A 21321-nucleotide genomic window follows, 5' to 3' on the forward strand; every position below is an offset into this window, starting at 1 on the left:
GCAAGTTGCTCTGGAATGAAATTGTTTCCCCAAAGACCATCACAAAAGGTAGCTTACAAGTTCAGCTCCATGTTTAGACAGCTGTATTTAAGTTAAATGAAACATAAGCAAACCTGCAATCTATATGAAAGACTTCTATAGATCCTAAAACCTGTGCAATAAATCAAGGTTTCACATAACAGAAGTGTAACAGATCTTCCTGATGACAGCGCACCACTTTCTTCAACTGCTCTTCAAAGCGTATAGAGCTGATTAAAAGGCAAGAGAATGTCTGCTGGATAATCACCTCAAATGTTATTTTAGCATTATTTAATCGCTTCCTGTTATTTTTGAGGTTGATTTAACATAAGCACCTAGCAGATAATGGTAAAATCTATTAGAAAGCCTTTTCCATTTTTGTCCTCAAAACTTTGTGGTGAACAACTGTGTTTTACAGTAAGCTTTACTATCTTTCACAATAGTGCTTTTCTTTTTTTTAATCTACAGGTAATCACCTTTTACTCTTTTCTGCCTTGTATTTCTCCAACATATATTAAATGTAATGTTTAACAGAATGTAATAACATCCTCCTATGCAGCATAGCCCATTCATCGCCAGCATCACTACAGAGGCTAATTGCTGTTTTTCTTAAGGTGCATTGTAAATGAAGACTGAGATACTTGGCTGCTAATGATGTCTGAGAATTTGAGACTTATGTATTGATTCACCAGAGGTCGACACTGGTACGGTTCAGCGTGCTTGGTTGTACATATATGAAAAATCATAGTCTTCAGTGAGCTGCTTACATGCCCCAGTGGAACAGGCTCCACAGAACACACTGAGCTCAAAGTTTCTGTGATGGTTCACCACCATTCATTACTGATTCTTCAAGTGTTTCTGAACTTCCAGGTTCTAATACAATCACATCCGTCCCACTGGTCGGGTACGGCAGGGAAATCACATCCAGAGGAACTCACAGACGTAACCAGTCATTAAAACACGCTGTTGACATGCCTTCAGCAAAACAGATTAACCCTGTTCCAGTGCTGAAATTGGTATGTTAGCTAGACCTCTGCTGGAGAGAAAAAAAGTAACAAGTTCCTAAGAGAGAAACCTCTTGTATCTGAAACTGCAATGCATGCAAATTTATCCAAAATTATAAAGTATTAACTCTACTATCAGCCCATTATCATTCCACAAAAGCTACAGCTACATAGTTTTCATGATGGAAACCACAGTAACTTATAATAAAAAAAATCCTCACAACAGCGATACACGTAACAATTACCTCTGCTAGAAATAAAATCCCTTTTCTCTGCAAGTCCTATGGGAGTGCAGGCAGAAGCTGGGAACAGGCCACACACCGTTATTTTATCCACAGGTTCCTTTAATAGCTGGGGGGAAAAAAGCCTGTGCCACAAACTTCTCGGGTAAGGCTTGGATGTGACGTGAAGTCACAGCCTGAACAACCTCGGTGAGAAGGGGTTCGGGCAATGTTCACGTTTTTAAGTCGTGAATGAGGTTGTATCGCTCAACGCAACAGATCATGTTTACCACGAAAGAAGGCACCGCCACGCCAGCCTTGCTCAGGACTTGGGCTGCAACTCGAACGCCGAGTTCACATACAGGAGCGCCTGAGGAGGAGGATGAAGGCGGTTACAGGAGCTGGACGCTTCACCGCCCTACGGACGCGTCCCGCCTGACGGCAGGCGCGGTACCGGGCACCGCGCACCCGCGGGGCCGGGGCAGGTGCAGCGGGAGGCCCGGCCGCTGCCTACGGGCCCGGCGCGGAGGGGCACCCGCGGGCCGGCCCCGCCGTGGGCCAACAACCGCCCCCCCCCCCGCGCCCTGAGCCCCCCGCCTCTCCGCCAGGGAAGCCAGGGGCGCCGGCCCGCCGGGGGAGCGGGCCCTGCGGTACCGGCAGCGGCCAGGGGGCGGGGGGGGACCGGACGCCAGGGCAGCCCCTTCTCCCCGCCGCTTCCTCCGCGGCCCGGCCCGCTGTGCTGTCCGCGCTGGGGCCGCTCTGCTGTCACCGTCCCCCGCCCCCGGGGCCGGCAGCGCGCGCCGGCCCCGCCTCTCTCCCTCCGTGACCGTTGGGAGCTTTGAATGGGCCGCGGCGCGCGCGCGCACCAGCCCCGCCCCTGCGCTATGGCGGCGGCCCGGCGGCTCGGCCCGTGACAGCGGGGAGGCCGCCGTCCTCCCCCTCCCCAGCAGCGGCCCCGGCCCCGGTTCTCGCCCCCCGGCGGCGGGCGCGGCGCGAGGGGAGGAGCCGCCAAGAAGCTGCCATGCAGGACCCCGGGCCGGAGCGCGGCGGCAGCGCCCACCCCGCCGAGGAGGGGCGGGGGTCGGCGGCCGGTGAGGCCTCGTGGCTGCGGCGGGTGTTTGAGGAGGCGCAGGGCTCCTCGCAGCTGAGCGTGGCGCCGGCCGAGCCGCCGCCCGTCACGGTGGTGGCGGTGGAGCGGTACCTGGGCGAGGGGCTGCCGCGCGCCACCCCGCAGTACTGGTACGACGTGACGCTGGCGGACGGCGAGTGCCAGGAGCGCTGCCACCTCGCGCCACGCCTCAGCGGCCTGGTGCAGCGTGGGCACCTGCGGGCCGGCACGCGCCTGCGCCTCACGCGCGGCTCCTACCTGTACGCCGAGAAGCGCCTCAACTGCGGGTTCCTCTGCCTGGAGGAGCTGGAGCCGGTGGGGGCGGCCGAGCCCCCCAGTGTCCCGACCTGCCACCACCGGCAGCCCCTCCGCGGCGAGAGGCAGCACTACCTGCCGCTGTGGAACAACGAGGACCCCTACGGAGACATGTGGGTGGCGGAGAAGGCCCAAGCGCGGGTGGACGTCGACGGTAAGTGGAGAGCAGGCGGCTGTAGGAGCAGGGGATGTAGGTGGAAGGCAGCCCCGGGGCACCCTGAGGAGGCCGGGCCTGCTCCAGCCGCCCGGGCCACGCGTGAGGTGAGAAGGCGCGGTCGCCACACTGCCTGCCAGCTGGGCCGAGCTCCCCAGCCTGAAGCGGCCCTCTGCTCGCCTTGGACCTGCTGTACCTATTACAGCTGACGCGTTTGTGCTATGCTGAGAGGGTTTTTTAAACTTGACAAAATAAGTTTTGTCTGTATTTGACAAAATAAGTATCTGACTGAAAATACCTAGCTATGGTGCTTGCACCTGGTCTTCTGAGGTGTTGGGAACATCCTTTCTGGTAGTAGTTTCTCGACTGGTCTGTGGGAGTGGGTGCTGGCACCTGGGAGCTGCCATCCAAAATGCGGTCAGCACCGAGGGGCTTGGGCCAGTCCGCAAAGCCTGGTGAGGAGCGAGTTATAAGCAGGACTTCGCACAGGCGTCATGCCCTTGCAGGCTAACGCCTGTGTCTTTTGTAATAGCTGTTCTGCACATCTGACACTTGTGTGTCATTTTAAATGTGTTGTCACTCTCGCTTTCGATTTTAAAAGAAAACTATGCTGTGTGCAGACAGCTCAGAACAAGATTTCACAGGGTATGCTATCAGCAAGTGAGCCTTTTTAGATGTTAGAAACATTAAGAAAGTACACGTGACGTCATGGCCTGTGCACTTTACTCCTGAAAAGTTAAATGCTCAGTCACAAATGCTCTTTTTTGGTCTTTTTTTTTCTTTTTCCTCTAACCTTAGTCTCCAAGCTGACTTCTCTTGGTCAGCTGGAAATGACCTGGAGAAGCAATGTTCACTTCCATCCGCTTCTTGTGAGAGTCCTGCACAAATCTAGACTAAGGTACTACGGGAAACCAGAGAAAAAAGTGGATATGCCTTATCAGGTAAAGAGCGATAAATACATAGTTTAACACGCAAACACATAGCTGTAGGGTATTTGGAAATCATTACTCCTATACAGTAAGCACATAAAGTTAAGATTCACATTGTAGCTACTTTATCGTAAAAATGCTGAGCTCTTTGGAGCAGGGAATGGTGAATTTAGTGATTGTATGTACAAACTTTGGCAGATATGTTTCAGTTACTATAGTTCAGTTGAGATTTTTGTGAAGAAAAAAAGTATTTGGTGTTTTTTAGTAGCTTAATAGCTTGAATGTTTCTGGTTATGCTTTGGAAACTGGATGTAAAAAAAAAAAAAAGCAAGGTAAATAAATTGTAACAATTTGTATCCCCTAATTCTCTCACCTGGTGACTTTCAGATAGATTGTTTTACTGTAACATTCTTAATGATTTTCCTAATATATTTTACCTGTGATTCCTAATATATTTTACTTGTAATTGCGTAGAGCTTCTCGAAGCAGAGAGAGGAGGTGTGGTAGGCTGGTCCCAGCCAGCAGCTAAGCACTTACCAGCTGGTCGTTTGCTCTCCCCTGCCCTCTCTAGGGGAGTGAGGAAGTGAACTGGAAGAGCAAAAGTGAGAAAAAACCCATGGGTTGAGATAAAGACAGCTTCAAAAGATGAAGGGGGAGAGGGGTGGGCAGGGAAGTCAGATGATGCAGATGTATTTAGGAAGGCTAGCAGCCCATTTTATATCGGAGCGTGATGTCACGTGGCATTGAATATCCCCCTTGGTCAGTTCAGATCAGCTGTCTCAGCTGTGTCCCCTCCCAGCCTCTTGCCCATCCCTAGCTTACTCGCTGGCCTGGCAGAGTGAAAAACAGGGCAAGACCTTGACACCATGCAAGCACCGGTCAGCAACAGCTAAAACATTGGTGTGTTGGCAACACTATTTTAGTCACCCATGCAGGCTGGTACAAAGGAAATAAACTCTATCCCAGCCAGAATCCATACAGGCAACGCTTTACAAAGACTCTAATAACTCATGAATTCTTGCATGGGAAGAGAGAGAAATGAAATGTCTTAGTGAAGGACTGTTGTGCCCTCCTATTCCACATTTCCATTCCCTTTGCATGTGAAGATAAATCTGGGTCTTTTTATTGGAGCTACTTCTCAGTAGACAGTCTAGATAGGTACTCCTAACTTTTGTGACAGTTCATCAGCCACGTTTCCTGGTATTGGGTGCAGAGCCAATTTAGCTAAAGAAGTTAGAAGACAGGTTTTTACATGCTTTTTCCTTTATGCATTCCTCCTTTAGATAGTGGTGTGTGCCTAACTGTTGTTATTCAATAAAAATAATGGGATAACAAAAGATTCTGCGATACACCTTACTTTCAAGGATGCGTGGTTCATGACTAATTAGGAATATTAGAATGAACTAACAAGTGTTGATTTGTATAATCTCTGTATTGAACTTGGAATAAGGAAAAGGGTTTTAGAAGCAGTAAGGGGGAAGAACACATAAGGTGTTATATGTATTCAAGAATTAAAGAAGAGTGGGATTGTAGTTGGAACAGAAGCAGTTGTTTTTTTGAGGCTGGCAGGTGAATGGATAAAATGAAGCATTTTGACGGAGCTGAGATTTTTTTCCAGTGGATTACTACCTTTTAAGACCATTATAGAAGCATTTAAAAATATTTTTCACTGCTCAGTGATCTGCTCGGTTAGGGATTCAAAGTTCACCCGGTTAAAAAAAAACCAACCAAACAGGTTGAAAGCTTTTTCGTGAAAAAAACTTCAATGAAAAGAGTGGTTTGCAATGCAAATTTTCTGCATTTTTTCTTTTGTTCTAAAATAAGATTTGTGTTGTGTTTTGAGAATAATGTTTAGCAAATGCTTCTGTAAGACCTCAACTTCCAAAATACAGTTGTCCTTCATGGATATTTTGAAATGTTGTTCTAAATACAGCATTCTCTCTGATACAGAAGCATCTTTTCAATATTGTTTCTTTTGCATGGTATTTCCCCAACCTCCTCCAAAATCCACAGAGTGAAACTGACACCATGTGCAATTACTGAGCACTGGAACGATAAAGAGTTTGGGCTGGAGTTGCTAGGGAAAAATTCTTATGTGGAAATGAGGGGATTTCTTAAACTCTAGTATTCAGTACAAGTTTTGGAACATGTTCTATACCCATTTATAATCCTCAGAGAAATTTTTCATGAGTCAAGTAGCTGATGCTTTATCCAAAATAAATATGTACCAGAACGATGATAAATAAAAGATGAATGTATTTTGTCTCTCTATTTTTTTTTCCTCCTTTTTTTTTTTTTCTTTAGGCTTACTTTGAAGTTGCTGATGGTTCAGGCATGATGTCAATGGTTTTGTGGAATTCACTGTGTCCTGAATGGTATAACAGTATTAAGGTTGGCACGGTACTTCTTCTTGAAGAGTATGCTATCAAAGCCAGTTACCCATTTAAAACACAGCCAACCCCAGGGGATTCACAGATGAAGAGATTTGCTACAATTGGTTAAGTATTGCAGAAACTTGTTTTGATTCCATGAAATATAGCTGTAAAAAGATAGCTCTTCATAGAAATAAAATAGAAGGTGATCCACAGCTAAAATGAATTGATAAGGTATATATCCTTAAATATTAGCTTTGAAAGGTGCCTTATTATCCAAGTTCTTACTGTTCCCTGTTTAGATTTGGATTGTGTCTACAAAGCCTAATACCAAAATTAGTTAAAACCTTTCTTTAAAAAATAAATAAAAATCTAACCCCTGATTTCAGGTATTGGGGTCATAAAGACAGGCCTCTTGTACTGAATTTTAATCTGATTCTGCTTCCTGATTAATAATACAGGTATTGTTTGTGCACTGCTTACACCTTCTTCCAGGTCATTGAAGCACATTGTTACCTGATCTGACTTTAGACTATTTTAGTGTATGTGGTCAAGGCCCAGACTATCTGCAAAGCTCCATTGAATAAAAAGGTGCATTGATGACTGTCTATGCCGAAACAGCAACACCATGGAAGCGCTTATATGAACAAAATTCTTTGGCTATGAGAAAGTATTTTTGTCCTTGCAGTTGTTTAATGTGACATGTTCAAAGGAGCTATGCCACAGAAATACAAGTGCTGCAGTGTAACAATAATAACCTTTTCAAACTGGACTTGGTCAGCGTGGGGGGGGGGGGGTGTCTCTCCTGCTTTGCTGAATCTGAGTTCTTTTCCCTTTTGTGTTTTTATACTCAGAAAAAAATTAACAGCCAACATTCAGAAAATTCTAGTAACTTCTTGAAACAGTATGTGTGTTAGTGAAGGGTGATGTATGTATAACTTACTAACGATGACAGTTTCCTAATGCAGTTGCTACAGTGCACAAAAATAGTATTTTCACTGCTAGAAGCAGTGTATACTCTGCCTAATGTATCTTTGCCTTAAAACCAGATCTTAATGTCTGAAGTGTTTGTGCTGAATTGGCAGGAGAGAGAAATGTTTAGACAAAAATGGAGGTTTGTGAGGGAAGCTGCTGATGATTACAAGCTAGCCCTAAAAACAATTATAATTGCCACAAACCTTTCTGTGGGAAAAGGACAGAATAAAATATGCTGCCTGAAGTGACTTTCTTTATAGGCAAATATGATTTTGTTTTAATGGTTTCATTCACACTACAGTACTGATTTCTGCAAGCGTTATTGGGGTAGAAATGTTAATGAAGTCAAAATGGAAAATCAGGCCAGTGGGCTGTACATGGTAATAGACATGTAATAGAAGAATTAAAAGTCAGTCTGTAGTAAAGTGCCATGGTGTATTTTCAGACTGTGGATGACCTGTAGAAATTAGTAATCTTTGCACAATGTATGTGCAGTATCTTATTTCTTTTCTCAGCGCAAAGCTCAGATTTTTATCTTGATATGAACTTACAAAGCATATAATACCATGCACTGATAGATCTCATGCCCAAATGTCCTATAAGACAGAGTCTAAATAGAACAGAATATCCAGAAAAATTTCTAGAGCAGTTTTAAAATTGATTTTATGCAACTCCTGGTGTGTGAGGGTTGTGGTTTTGGGTTTTTTTGTTTGGATTAATTGAAAGTTAATGCCTTGCTAATTACTCCATTAATATAAATATCTCTGTATATGCCTGATATGGGGCAATATTTCGGGGGGGGGGGGTTAAGTACACGCAATGAGTGCTCCCAAAGTTCTTCAGCTAGCTAGTTAAAGTAACAAATTACACTGAATCGCTTAAGTAACAATTAACTTTTTTCATCATCTATTTCCAATTTTTAATTCCATCAAATCTCAACTTTCCAGTGTTACCTTATAACCATGCATCTGCAAATGTTGTAAAATATATCTGGAGGGTTAAAGAAGGCCATGTGGCAAAGAGCTTTCCAAATTCGGAGTTCTTGCAAGACAGTACACTTCCAGCCTCTTCCTAGACTTCTGTGAAGCGAGTTCTGCATGGCTTACTTCTGTTTGCAGCTGCAGTGTTGCATGACACGCTGAGAGGTGCTGTTTCAGAATCTCAGTCCTTTGGAGCTTAAATAGTTAGTACAAACACCTTGAATTCCACTACTAGGTAGTGTGTGCATTTCATAGATCACTGAATTTACGTGGTACTGACAGAAACTGTGGTTTCAAATAGCCTGGGCTGACCTTAGCTTCTGAATAGTCAGGGTATAGTCCTGAGTTTAAGTTTATGACTTTAATTTCATCTCAGATGACAAAACAATTGATAAATAGCTTTGATGCATAGGAAAGTTTTGTTTTCAGGAAATTTCTCTTGAGATTCTGTCCTGAAACAACTATGTGCAAAATCGCAATTATCCTCCAACTACATTTCTAGAAGGCAGCCAAAAGAAAGTTCTTCAGTAGAGGATCTGATTTCAAGTATATCATCTTCCTAATGTTTCCCTGCTAGGGTGAGGGGTCAGATATAATTACATAAACAATTGTATACATTATTTATACCTATTTAATTACTTTTCTGGGTGCATTATTTGAATCAGCCCTTACCCAAATCCAGGCATCTTGTAGAAACTTCATCAGAATCTGTCTTTTTCATACCAGCAAGATTGGTCTTGTTATGAGTACAGACAATAGGGTACCTTCTTGTGTATTCTAGGTGCTGAAGCCATTCTTCCTGTATTTTTTTCTGGTCACAGAACCCCTCGCTTCCCCCAGTGCTCCACCATGTTTGTTGTTCAGCATTTAAACAGTCTGCTTAATAAATTAAACTTTTCAGGTACTATAGAATAGATGTGAGAGGGCCTTTTGTTTTCCTCCATGGCTGTGGCATATTTCTGTCACATTAATAACTACCTGAACTGGTATCAGATGTGGTAGTTCTCTTCTGCAAGTTCTGTCTTCGTTGACTGCAAATCAGTTTTAGATCTTGGTGACATTTCAGAATGAAGCTAGCATAAAAAGTACTTTATATCTAATCAGTACTGTAATATTAGTTTCAGTTGCTGGTTTTTAAAGTACCTGGCTGGATAGGACTAATTGGCTCTTGTAGGAAATTGGAAAGTTCAGCATTGCTCAGATTTTAAAATTGCATTGTTGAATGCTGTACTTGAATTCCTTACTTTATTTTGATGAAAACATAGAGTCAGAGGAATTTATTAGTAATTTCACACGTAGTGAGACAAAGTTGGAATACTTCGTTTGAGATGCTTTGCCTCGAGTTTTTTGTGGGTTTTTTAAGTGTTTGGTGTGGGTTTTTTCAGATTGTATTCATGCCGCGCTTTACTTTTTTTCTCTTTATCAGAAATCAGCCTTAATGTTCGAAACCCTCCCACTAAAATAAGTATTATTCCAGAAGAAATTGTTAAGCCAGAGTGGGGATTACCTGAAGTTAAATACCGGTTTATCACAAGGTAAAATAGAATTTTATTGGTTCTCAAGCTGGACCTTAAATTTTGCTACGTTACGCTGAATGTTAATTGGGAATGTTTTTTTTTAAAAAAAAATTATGAGAAAGCTTTATGACAAATACCCACTTTTTTTGTTCTGTTTTTGTTTTAGGTCAGAACTGGATGACTTACCGAACAACCATTCCTGTGATGTTATTGGTCTTGTGACATTTGTAGGAAGGGCTGAACGAACAAGAAAGAGAGGTGTTTCTATAAATATAACTTTCAGAATTTATCAAACAATTTTTAACTTTCTGAACAAACGCTTATACATTTTTCTTATTATTTGTTTATATAGAACATGGTGAAGATTTCTGGCTCTATCGTTGGGCACATGCCGTTGATGGGACCTCAGACCAACCATTCATACTGGAAATATTTGCAACTTCTCAGCCAGATGTGTTTAAGCTTATCCACCCAAGTATTCATCTTTCTATAATACTTATTGATAATTATTTATAATGTTTTTCTAGTTGGTTGCTAATTTCAAATTGTGAGTATAATTGCCACTGAATAAAACAATTACTTGGTTTATCTCCTTAAACAGAAAATAGCTGATCAGAAATTAAAAAAAAATAGTTTAAATATGTGGAACCCTTACCATACTGCAATCTGCAAGTTAGTCTAAACAGATAGATGGGCAGATGGGCCTGGGGTTCATCTGATCTCATTAATGTCAAACAAATTTAAGTGAAGCACCTGGGGCAACATCTCTTGCATCAGAGGCAAATAAATAAGGCAGCTGGTCAAATCTATTAATCCTTTTTTCCTGTAAATAGGTATTTTTTATGTAGATGGGGATAATCTAAGAAGATTGGAGGGAGATGTGAAAGTGGGAAAGCTTCATTTCTTTGAGTAAATATTTTTTGGCCGAACAGCAGTCACCATCCAGCTGTATTAGTTACTGTGTGTGAGCTAAGAATGATAAATTTCAATCTGGGGAATCCTTAATGAGGGATTTTAAAATAACTTAAAATATCTCTTCTTGTTTTCTTTCTGTTCTCCTCCAAGCACTCATTCTTCCATTAACACTGGTTGGTGTCACACGCATTTTTCTATATCATATGATGCAGGACCAGCTGCACAACCTTGTTAAGGTTATGGCTGTATTCATCTTAAATGTTTTGGGGAAGTGGCAAAGAATGACATTCCAGTGTTTAACTGAGATATTAATGAAAGAGTGAGTTTGTACTCTTGTTTAGAAGTTTTGCAGTGGCATGTCATAATTTCTTGTGCTTTCCATTATTTTATGCTTCTTATCCTTAGGAAACATAGTCATCTAATATCCCTATTTTTACTATTGTTTCATTGGTATCCTACCTGATGAAGTATCTCATGTTTTAGTCCTAATATGTATGCTGAAATTTCCTTGCACAGTTATTAAATTGAAAATTTAATTACATCTCTATATTGTAATTTATAATGGAGGTTCGATACATGCTGAAGCATTTGTAGGGTCAAGAACTAAAATGTCTTGTTTAGAGCACTTTAAAATTAATCCAGCATGTGTCAGTCTTGACATTCTAAAAGCAATGAAATACCAGGAAAAAAACCGAAGGCTTTTTTTTCTCCAGTGACATATTTGGTGTGTACACAGATGAGAGTGATGCGGGACGTCACTGAGAATCCTTCCAGCACAATTTACCTTACGACTTCAAATGAAAGTCAAATATTCATTACAGGTAACCCAGTTTTATGTAGTTCTCATCTAACTTCTTTGGTAAGGATTTTGTCATTCACAACAAAATAATCAGTGCATAGTATTAGTTGCCCTGTCACAAATGACTTTTAAGTTAATAATACCATTGCAAAAAGAAAAAGGCAAATTGCATTCCTGTGAGGCATTAATGGGTGCCCCTTAGAAAAAGTACCAAAGTATTACTAGGTTAAGTCATATTTTTACTTATTCTTTCAAACTGTTTTAAATCTTTGATAGCGTAGCAATGCAGATTGCCACTTCCTTAAAAAACATTAAAAATCACTTGCAGCTTTTCTGGCTTATAGATTTCCTTATTACCAAAAAAAAAAAAAAAAAAAAAAAAAAAAGAAAAGAAAAAAAAAACAAAGAGGTATAGTTGTCCTAAGTTTAGATCGTGTGGTCTGGTGAAGGGATGTGATTCTGGGCTGCGCTGAAGGCATGTTACTTTGACATAGTCTTGTTTGAGTACTCCCACCTGCAGTTACCATACTCTTAATGGTCCTGTGGTACTGCCCACTAGATACCATCACTCCTAATGTCACAGGCAGGAGCAGGCACAGCTGTTTATACTATATTTGCTCTTGAATCAGGAAGCAGATTATAGCAGTGTTACAGGCAAGTGATGTACTGACCTAATTGCAAAGGAGTATAAAATGCAATAGCCATATCTTTGTTTATTCAGCTCATTTCCTACATGTTCCTAACGTATCAGTCAGCCAGTCTCAATCTTCCCACTGACAAGTAGGAACAGAGAGAACTATGTGCGTTTTAGCACAGGTACCTGAACATAGTCAGTTCTATATACATGGTCTTTCCTGACAAGCTAAGTAGAGTGTGTTGTGCTTAACTGGACTAGCAAAGCAAGCTAGTCTGTTTGCTGCTAGGTTTCTAATGATTTAATTTACTCCTAAATTAAATGTTTGAGAGGTTGGAGGTTTTCTTCCTTTGCTTTCCTTCAGTATATTTTGTGCTTAATTTTCTAATTAAATACTTAAGCTTTCTTCCCCTCTAGCTTTAGTTCATTTTAAATCTGTTTGGGTCCTAAATGAGAACTACAGCTGGAGATTGCAAACCATTGGATAAGATCTGTTTCAGTTCAGAGGTTATACATAGACTTGGTCAGATTTCCATTTCTTTGATAAAACTGGTATTTAGTCTGTATCTTGATTTCAAACCAGCCAACAATGAATTGTCAATTACCTGTCAGTAACAATCTTTGCTGAACCTTATGAAGATAATTTGTCTGCTCTTTCCTGCTAATAAAACAGTTTCTGATAATTTTATTAGTTTGTATGCCTCTGTGAGAAAGTGTTCTAGTAGCATTTTTACTAGTTGTTTAATTTCCTTTTATTATTTAACAGTTGTCTAACTTTCAGTGTCAAATGCAACTGTTAGTCAAGGAATTCAAGATACCCATTTGATAAAACATGGTTGACAAGTGGAAAGATGTCTTTTGTATTCTCTAGTTCAGATTTTCTTAATTCATTTTTTCTGTGTAGTGTTCAGGATAGTTTCAGGTTGAGAACAGATGACAGTAACCTGATTATTTTTGTTTTAAAAGGGTGGCACAAGGGCCAGCCATACACCAAGGATACTAAAGTGAAAAACTTCATTCAATGGACTAAAACACAAAACGAAGCTAATCAAATGAAGAAAACTGTCATTGGTGGCTATTATCCTTTTCCACGACCTCCAAGTAACTTTTTGAAATACTGTAAAAACAATAAAGGTATCATACCGTAAAGTATCTTTAAGATTTGTAGCCTTTTTCAGTTTGGTGTTACTCGAAGCAGTTAAAGTATCAGTTAAAAAGCAGCACAGTTACAATAAGTAATTACACGAATTTTGATGTCATTTAAGAACACTAGAATGTATTACAGGCTAAATCCTCATCTTACATCAAGTATCACGGCACCATTAGCTGCAGAACTGTCGCAGCTTACATGAGCTACAGATCTGCCTGGAAGTTTTACTCTGAATGTTCTGCTAAATCAGAATTAAAGACTGTTATACTGAAGAATACAGTGAATTAGAAATTTTACCTGAAACTGAGATATCTGATAATGGGGAAGCTTTTGAGCTAAAAAGGTTTATTGTTTAAAGGTCTTTCCATGTGGTGTAAACAACAAAAAATCTTCCAAAATTTGATTTTAAATCAATTTAGTATTTAGTAACAAATTATCTTTACTTTTCTGTTGAGTCTTGTGTTCAGACATTTTGATATTGTCATTCTTTAAAACTTATGTGGAAATTTCTTTTTTTGCAGTTGAAACAGTTTTGAAAGCCATAGCTGAAATGGGGAAGGAGATTGAAGCCTTGCACTACAGAGAACGCAAGCGCATTGCTGTTCAGGGAATTATTAGTGCCATAAGGTATATCAGATGTAGCAATGCAGCTGAAGAAGCCTCAGGAGTAGAGCTTGTTGAGGTACAGTCTTTGAGAATGAATCCTGTAGCACTTCAGCAACTATGATTGTAATTAGGATGGAGAATTTTGCCTCGTGATTAACTTCACTTGCCATTTTGAGAGCAAAATTTTTGAAAGTGAGAATCTAGAACTTTTAAAAAAGCAATGTCTCAGTGCTTTTCTGAAAGTGTTATGGCAGTCCTCTGTAAAACTACGTAACTGGAAGTTACTAGTTTGACTGACTGGGTAACCTAATGCATATTAGAGTGTGAGAGACTTGGCAACTACCGCAGCATGCTCACTGTCACTTTCTAGACAGAATTTATCTTGTTAATACCATTAGAAGATAATTTCTGCTAGATATAACATGATTTTCAAAAGGTAGGGTAAACTTTTTTGTTCCTTTCAAAGCTACTTTAAAACTTGCAGGTTTTTGAGTGGGAAGCAATAGCTTTAAGTGCTTTGAAACTCTTACACAATTTGCTGTTGTTGCAGAAAGATACTCCTCAGTCTCTTGAAAGTTCTGCAAAGTCCAAAGAAGACCATGTTCACAAGGGAAGAAACACCAACCTTCAAAATGAAGAAGTTATGTCTGTTCTGGGGCCACATTACACTCCTGGGGAAGAGCATCAGCACCAAGCTGCACTGTCAAAAAAGAATTCAGCCAAGAGAAAGATACCATGCAGATTAAATACAGACGCAGAACAGTAAGCTCTCTTCGCAAATATGTAGTGGATGTTCTAGAAAGTGTTTAAAGAAATCAGATCACAGCCCAGGCCATAGAAAATGTGTAAGAAAGCTTTAATGGCCTATGTAGTTTAATCTTTAAAAGGTAGGTAGGTACTTTTTTCAGAGCTTAAGGTGATGACAGTTATACTGTTCAGGCTAATGAGGAATTGATTTAAAGCAGGTTTCTGGTTTGCAGTGCTTGCTTCTGATTAATATTTATGTTACTTTGTTGATAATATCACAGATTTGGCATAAAAGTAGTTAATAATTGAATTGTATATAGTTTAGTGACGTAGCTGTGGAACAAGCAAAAGTTACAGTGGTGTGAGGAAATAAGCTTTCTTCACTGAAAGTGCAGAATCAGGATCTGGTATACCTGTTCCTTAATGCCAAACTTTTTTCTTCCTGGTTAATAGAATGTACTGCATGTAGCTGTAACTTGCTGTCAGAAAGGCAAGTAGGTGGTGGTGATGTCCTGACCCAAAGGCTTGAAATAACTTTTGGTACTATGTTTTGCTTGTGATGGGATTTCATAAAATTGTATTACATCTAGTCAGATGTAGACAAAGGATATCTGTCTGATAACAAGGAAATGGAATAAAACAAAGTAATTTGTCTGATACAGCCATACTAGATACAAGAGTAAAATATCTGCTTGTACACAGTTGCCCTTTGTGGCAATGTTTGTGCAAAATCTAATGTACCCCACACTGGTATATTAAAAGCCTGGTGTATACATTGACAGATTTAACATTGCAGAAATGTAGCCTGTCACTACTTTTTTTTTTTTTAGTGGATTTCTCATGCTGTAAAGAATATATTTCTCTTTTCCACTTTTCCTGTCCAAAAGTCATAATGTGGGAATAGGGCAGGTATTCAGAACATTTTGAGGGAAAATGAGAGAAATATGATTAGGATTGAATGAAAAATTAAGAAAATCCTGATGAATAGAAGTTCTGTCTTGGCAGGGTTACAGCAAACTTGTTAGTGGATTTCTGTGCCATAAGAAAAATCCTAACATTTGTGTGTCTTAGGTTAGTTCTGCTTGTAATTAAAAACGTGCATGTTTTTTGCTTTGTGTATTTCTATTTAAATAAGTAGTGTAAAATAATGGTGAATTTCCTACTTTAAGGGGAGGTGCCTCTGTTATTCCTGTATCATCTTGCTCCTATTTCACACGGTCTGCAAGAAGAAAACTTCGGTAAGTCATGTGAAGCTAATTATATTTAATAATTGCAATGATGAAACAGAGGTACTTGAAGTGAAACTTTTACAGATCAGGAATCATATGGAAGTAAAGTGAAAGAACGGACCAGGATAGTGTTTAGTACGTTCTATTCACTTCTTCTGCACTGATTCTAGTTCAAATATATTGGATTATTTTATTCTGAAACATGATTTTGAGTGTGGTGTTAAACATATCGTTATACTGCTACTAGTGCTACTTGGGGAACATATAGTAACAGAGGTCCATCATGCTAAGCAGAGTAATATATGTAGTCTTTGTTTCAGAGTGACTGCAGTTTAAGTAGGAGAGTCAAAGGTAGGAGGGAGGGATGCTTAATTAGCATGCAGCGTGAAAAATGTGATAGCATTAATGGATTTGCTAGCAGTGGCTGAGCATACATCATCCTTGATGCTACAGACGAGTTAGTGTAGTTAGTTGTCCCTGAGAAGCCACTTGGCTCCTTTCACTACCCAACACTCAAGTTTTTATTGAACTTGATTGGCATCCAGAGAAGGATTAAAAAAAAAAAAAAATACGGATAGGAATTTGAAATCCAGAGTCCTGACAAGTTTGGAACCTAATGAAATAACTACAAATGGGAAGTTATTAAGAAAATTGAATGAATGTTGATATTTGCCAATCTGGGGTTAAAAGCTACTTTCCTTTGTGCATTTTGTTTAAGGGCCATCAATTCTTGTCATTTGTTTCAAACACAGCTTGGATAAGCTGAATGTTTGAGCTCTTTGGTGTCAGTAACTTAGGATTTTGGGGGTTTTGGCAGCAGTCGTTTGAGCTTGTGTCACGAGTATGTATACCCCTCAGTTGCCTTCCTAGTTTACTTGTAGCACCTCTTCCCTAATTTGCAAAGGCTTCTTCTGTGGGATAAATGAGGCAGTTTTGAGCCTACATGTCTGTTTCCTCTGGTCCTCTTGGGTAGACACTGCATTTTCTAGGGGAGTTGGTTGCCTGGCTCTGCAGCCTGTTCATTAAAAGTGTGACACCTGGCTTTAAGGTCACATCCCTACAGGTGGTAGAGCAGTTTGCTGGGACTTGCGGCACAAATCCATAGGAAAATCAGGAGGGGTTTTGGGATGTGAGGAATCCTGTTTTCTTTTGCTTGCTGAGAAATGTTCTATTTTTTTCTTGGGGGTGGCGGGTGGTAAGACCGTTTTCTCCCCATTTCTAAAAGTGAAGCAAAAAGTTAAGGCATGTTTACTTTGTTCTCTGCTTTTCTCAATCTGCTACTCTCCTCGCTACCCGTGTGTCTACTACTCTATGCCATTAGTGCTAGAACTCCCAACTAAAGGAGGAGAAAATCTGTGTTGGATTATGGAAAGCTGTTTCACTCTATATAATTAAAAGGTAACTTGTGTATTTCTATAATTAACCATGAAGTTGTGCTGAATTCTCCAAATAGCAAAAGAAAAATAGAAAGTTAGCCTGCCATACCTTCAAATTGCATTGTTTTCTGTTCTGTTGCTCAGAAGTAGCAGAATGTCAGCTCTCACTGAAATATTTTAATACGTTGATGAAATAGCAACAGTAGAGATATATTTTGAAATATATATTCTAGCTTAGGTTATTTTGTGTCAAGTATTTTGTGCAGTTTTTCAGCATGTGGTTGCATTTGTAAAATTTTGTTTTTAAACAGTAGAATCTTATTTTAAGGCTTTTTATTGACAACCTCAGTTCTGACGTTTTTGAGGTAACTTATTTATCTGATTATTAAGGGTTTCAGAAAGAACAAGGTAAGAGGAAACTGGTTAATATTATTGCTGATATTCATATCCTTGCTAGTAGAGACGTTTGGCGTAAAGGTACTTCTAAGTATTTAATATACCCCAGTGTAATTTAATTGACAGCGTTTATTGTGAATGGGGAAAGATCAGGAATTTCAGAAAGGCTTATTTTTACATGGAAGTGGAAAAAACACACAATAGTTTTCTTTAATCTTTCTAAGTTTAGCAGTGCAGTTACCATGGAGTTGCTGGTGCATTACATGCTCACAGTCTACACTGCTTGAAAGTAACTTGTATGCTTCTATCCTTGCAGTTTTGCTTCTGAATGTTTACGTAACTTAAACTATTTTCTTCTTTTTCCCTCCCTTCTGATGAGAGCTAAGGGATGGGGGTTTTATAGTAGGGGGGAATTCAGCTTGAGGTTTGCGTGACTGAAAGATTCCCAGAATTTGACATTTCCTTCAGACTGCTTCTTCATGTAAATCAGATTTATTCAGAGAGAAATTGGTAGATATCAACAATCAATTTGTGTAGACCTGTCAAATTATTGTAGAAAGCTGTTTGGTTTCTCTGTTACTTACCATGGTAGATGCATGTACCATAATGGTGTCGTGACAATTGAGTCAAGTTGATTTCAAACCAGTCTACAAAATAAGGTTTTTACTAGTTTTATCAGTGAGTGCAGTGTTTTGAGGCACTTTCAATTCCTTGCATCATTTGAGTATAGCTACAATTTGTAACTATTTTATTTCTTCATTTTATTTATCGCATTTAGTCCCAGTGCTTAGGAAATAGGTATGAAGCACAAGACATGCTTATTTTCCCAATATTTTCTAGAAGTTTTTGTCTGCCATCTGTTTTGATTAATGTTACTTTTGTTGACAGTGCTTTAAAGTAAAATGACTGAAAAGGTGACTATCAGTGCATCTAGAAATACTCAATAAAGGCTCTTTGCCAGTAGGCATCTGTGAAAAGGAGTCTGCGGAATGCAGGCTGGGAATAGCAAATTTGGCATGGCACAAGTTCTCATAAAGCTGGCATGGGCAAAATAGGTATGTAGGTGTTTTGGTGCACAACAGTTACAGCTTATTGCCGTAAATGGAAGAATTAGGGTTATGGGAAGTGGCTTGCAGACATACTGGTTGGCAAAGAAGCATATAAACTGTGCGTAGGTTTCCCTTACGGACCTAGCCCAAGTTACACTGTACACACATTCAGCACAAAGCAGTCCTGTAGGAATGTCAAGCAGGTAGGAGAAATCATCCCAGCTACAGATCTTTGAATGAAGTGGGGAGAAATTGTGACAAGTTATTTTCAGATTTTTCAGAGGCTTTACTAGCTCTAAATCGGAGCCTGTTCACGTCCAAAACTAGACAGTTTTAAAAGAAAAAGAAACCATTTCCATAATACCAACTTGTCAGCAGTATGACGTGATTTAATCCTCTGCTTTAGTTAAGAGGGAAATTGGCAGGTATCTAACTTGACGTGTTGATTTCTGAGCAAGCCTTTCCTAACATTGTGCTAGAATTTCATGTTTCTTGTTGAGAAGTCCAAATCTCAAAAGTGAGAATTGGTTTTGTGGACATTAATTTTTAATTGGACTACTGTTGTTAATACTTTTGAAAATGTTTTCTAATGGCTTGAAAATGTATTAATATAGCTGGTATGTAAACGTTCAATTTATTGTTAGGCATACGCAGTAATTACTTTCCATTATGGTTCTTGAAATGGGAATTAATTCTTCATAAGATACTATTTTCACAGAAACATTCTTTTATCTAGAAATAATGCCACAGAAAGTACAATGTAATTACTGAATTGTCATCTTAGAAAAAGACAAACTTGCCTGCTGCCTTTCATCAGAAAATGTAAAAATACCACTGCATAAACTTAGATCTGACATCTTGCATATACCTTTCTGAGGTTGCCCTGGACCTGAAAACTTGAAAAATACTTTGGACTACAAGGTCACATAGAAACAAACACAATTTTTGTTTACCAGCCTCTTCAGCACAACTCTATACTCAGAAGCTTGTGTGAGTGGTGGGATGCAAGTAGGGTCATGCTGTTTTAGAGTTCTCTGTGGCATCTTTTTTTTATTATTATTATTTACAAAACTAGGTGGCTGGAACCTCATTTGCACAGTTTGTGCTTCTGGAGTGGGGATTCTTTTGTGCCTAAGTTGGAGATCACGAGAAAGTCACTCTAGTACTTAGTCCACATCATGAGGATAGTGCATTTCATAAAACATGCTTTCATACTCAAAATCCACAATGCATTTCCTTTTATCTTTTCACTAGGTTTTAGATATTGGCCATTTGTTATGAAACATTGATTTGAAATTTTCCAGATATATCCTAGTATGAAATGGGGAAAAATGGGAAAAAAACCCTGTACATCCTTATGACTGAAATAGAGAATATTCCACCAAACAGCATGTTTGTCTTTGATTCCTTTTCTACTGTCTGCGTATTTACAGTTAAAAACTTTTTTTAGTAACTACTTTGGTAGTCTGGAATTTTAATGGTACTTTAACAAGGTCTTGCCCATGTCTCAGTTTGTGATGCAAGATAATCAAGATAGTCTTTTTCCAAAGTTTATACAGGTATCATGTTGAGTTTATAGCAAGAGGAATAGAGCAAAGAAAAGAATGAATGAGCTTAAGAGCTTATTTTACCGTGTTGTGGCTGCAGAGTATCTGTTATATTTGTCTCCTGCATAATATCCTTGGTAATTCATTTGAGAGTGTTAGAGAATAGTTGCTTACCATTAATTCAAAATTTCATGGTTAAAAATGAAAGTAAACAAAAACGTAGTTTGCTTGATTTGACCTGATTGTTACAACACGGTAGTGTATCCAAAGGGAAAAATATATTTGGAATTTCTCTATCATTTTGGATTCTGGAGTGATGGCACCGCTCCATTCATGCTTTGGTTTTGATTGCTGAAGGGTGCTGATGTGAAAGTGGAGCAGCATGCTGTGCAACCATTTTTTAGAATCGAGTCATAAACCTATTGGCCATCTGTGCTGCTCAGCTTTGTCACAGGCTGATGCCAGTCGGTGCCCGGTAGAGGGCAACAAACGCTGGGTTTTGAGTGTAAAATAGTTCGCTATCTGCTTCATAAACCGAAGAAATACAGCAGTTCTTGTCCTAGACTCTTCAAAAGTGATTTACCGAGCGTAGTAGGTCTCATTATGTCAAGCTGCTGTATTACAAGTCTGGTGATATGAAACCAGGTACTAGTGCTCACTCATTCAAGCTTGTATCATTTATCACTTGAAATCTGTCAAGGTTTGAATTTTTGCAGCATAGTGTTTGAGGTTAAATAGGTTTTAAAAATATATATCTACACACACACTATAACTTTCTTTTTATAGCTTGGAAGAATTTCAACATGAAGATTTTGTGCAAGATAAAAATGGACAGGCTGTATCAGACAGTTTACAGTGCTGCACAGGTATGTTGCAAATAGTTGTTGCCGTAACCTTAGGAGATTTAAGCCTGCTTCTGCTCTTCAGGTGCAAAACAGGCGACAAAGATATCCTTATAACCCGTGTTTGTTGGCATGTATCTAACCCGTGTTTGTCAAAACAGTTCTGTACATCCGGCTGCATCAACCTTTAGGGAGCCACTGTAGCAACATATTGTTAATGTCATTCTGCTCAGTTGTGTCCCTGATGTGTTCTAAAGGATGGCTGGAAGGACAGTGGTGGGCTTTTTTCCAGTGTGGGGAATAAATTCTCAGTGTTGCTTTATACACGTTTTAAGTTAGTTTTGTACTTCAGAAGCACTTAGTAGCATAAGACGTCACATTTTCTATTGACAGTTTTCTTGCTATAGTGATCTGCCTGTGATAAAATTGTCCCTCTCT

At 39.7% G+C, this 21321-nt stretch overlaps 1 protein-coding gene across 1 annotated transcript in view; it reads left to right on the top strand.

The window, feature by feature from the left end:
• The first annotated feature begins 2097 nt into the window (after positions 1-2097).
• RADX (RPA1 related single stranded DNA binding protein, X-linked) overlaps positions 2098-21321 on the top strand; it is a 28608-nt gene continuing 9384 nt past the window's right edge. The window contains exons 1-12 of the mRNA XM_027799444.2: positions 2098-2820; positions 3619-3761; positions 6054-6246; positions 9503-9611; positions 9760-9851; positions 9946-10068; positions 11222-11329; positions 12908-13075; positions 13613-13773; positions 14248-14459; positions 15614-15682; positions 20828-20907. Of these exons, the coding sequence (XP_027655245.2) occupies positions 2265-2820; positions 3619-3761; positions 6054-6246; positions 9503-9611; positions 9760-9851; positions 9946-10068; positions 11222-11329; positions 12908-13075; positions 13613-13773; positions 14248-14459; positions 15614-15682; positions 20828-20907 (2014 nt within the window). The 5' untranslated portion in view covers positions 2098-2264. The remainder of the gene's footprint in view (positions 2821-3618; positions 3762-6053; positions 6247-9502; positions 9612-9759; positions 9852-9945; positions 10069-11221; positions 11330-12907; positions 13076-13612; positions 13774-14247; positions 14460-15613; positions 15683-20827; positions 20908-21321) is intronic.

Source organism: Falco cherrug, chromosome 15, assembly GCF_023634085.1.
Source record: "Falco cherrug isolate bFalChe1 chromosome 15, bFalChe1.pri, whole genome shotgun sequence".
Taxonomy (NCBI): domain Eukaryota; kingdom Metazoa; phylum Chordata; class Aves; order Falconiformes; family Falconidae; genus Falco; species Falco cherrug.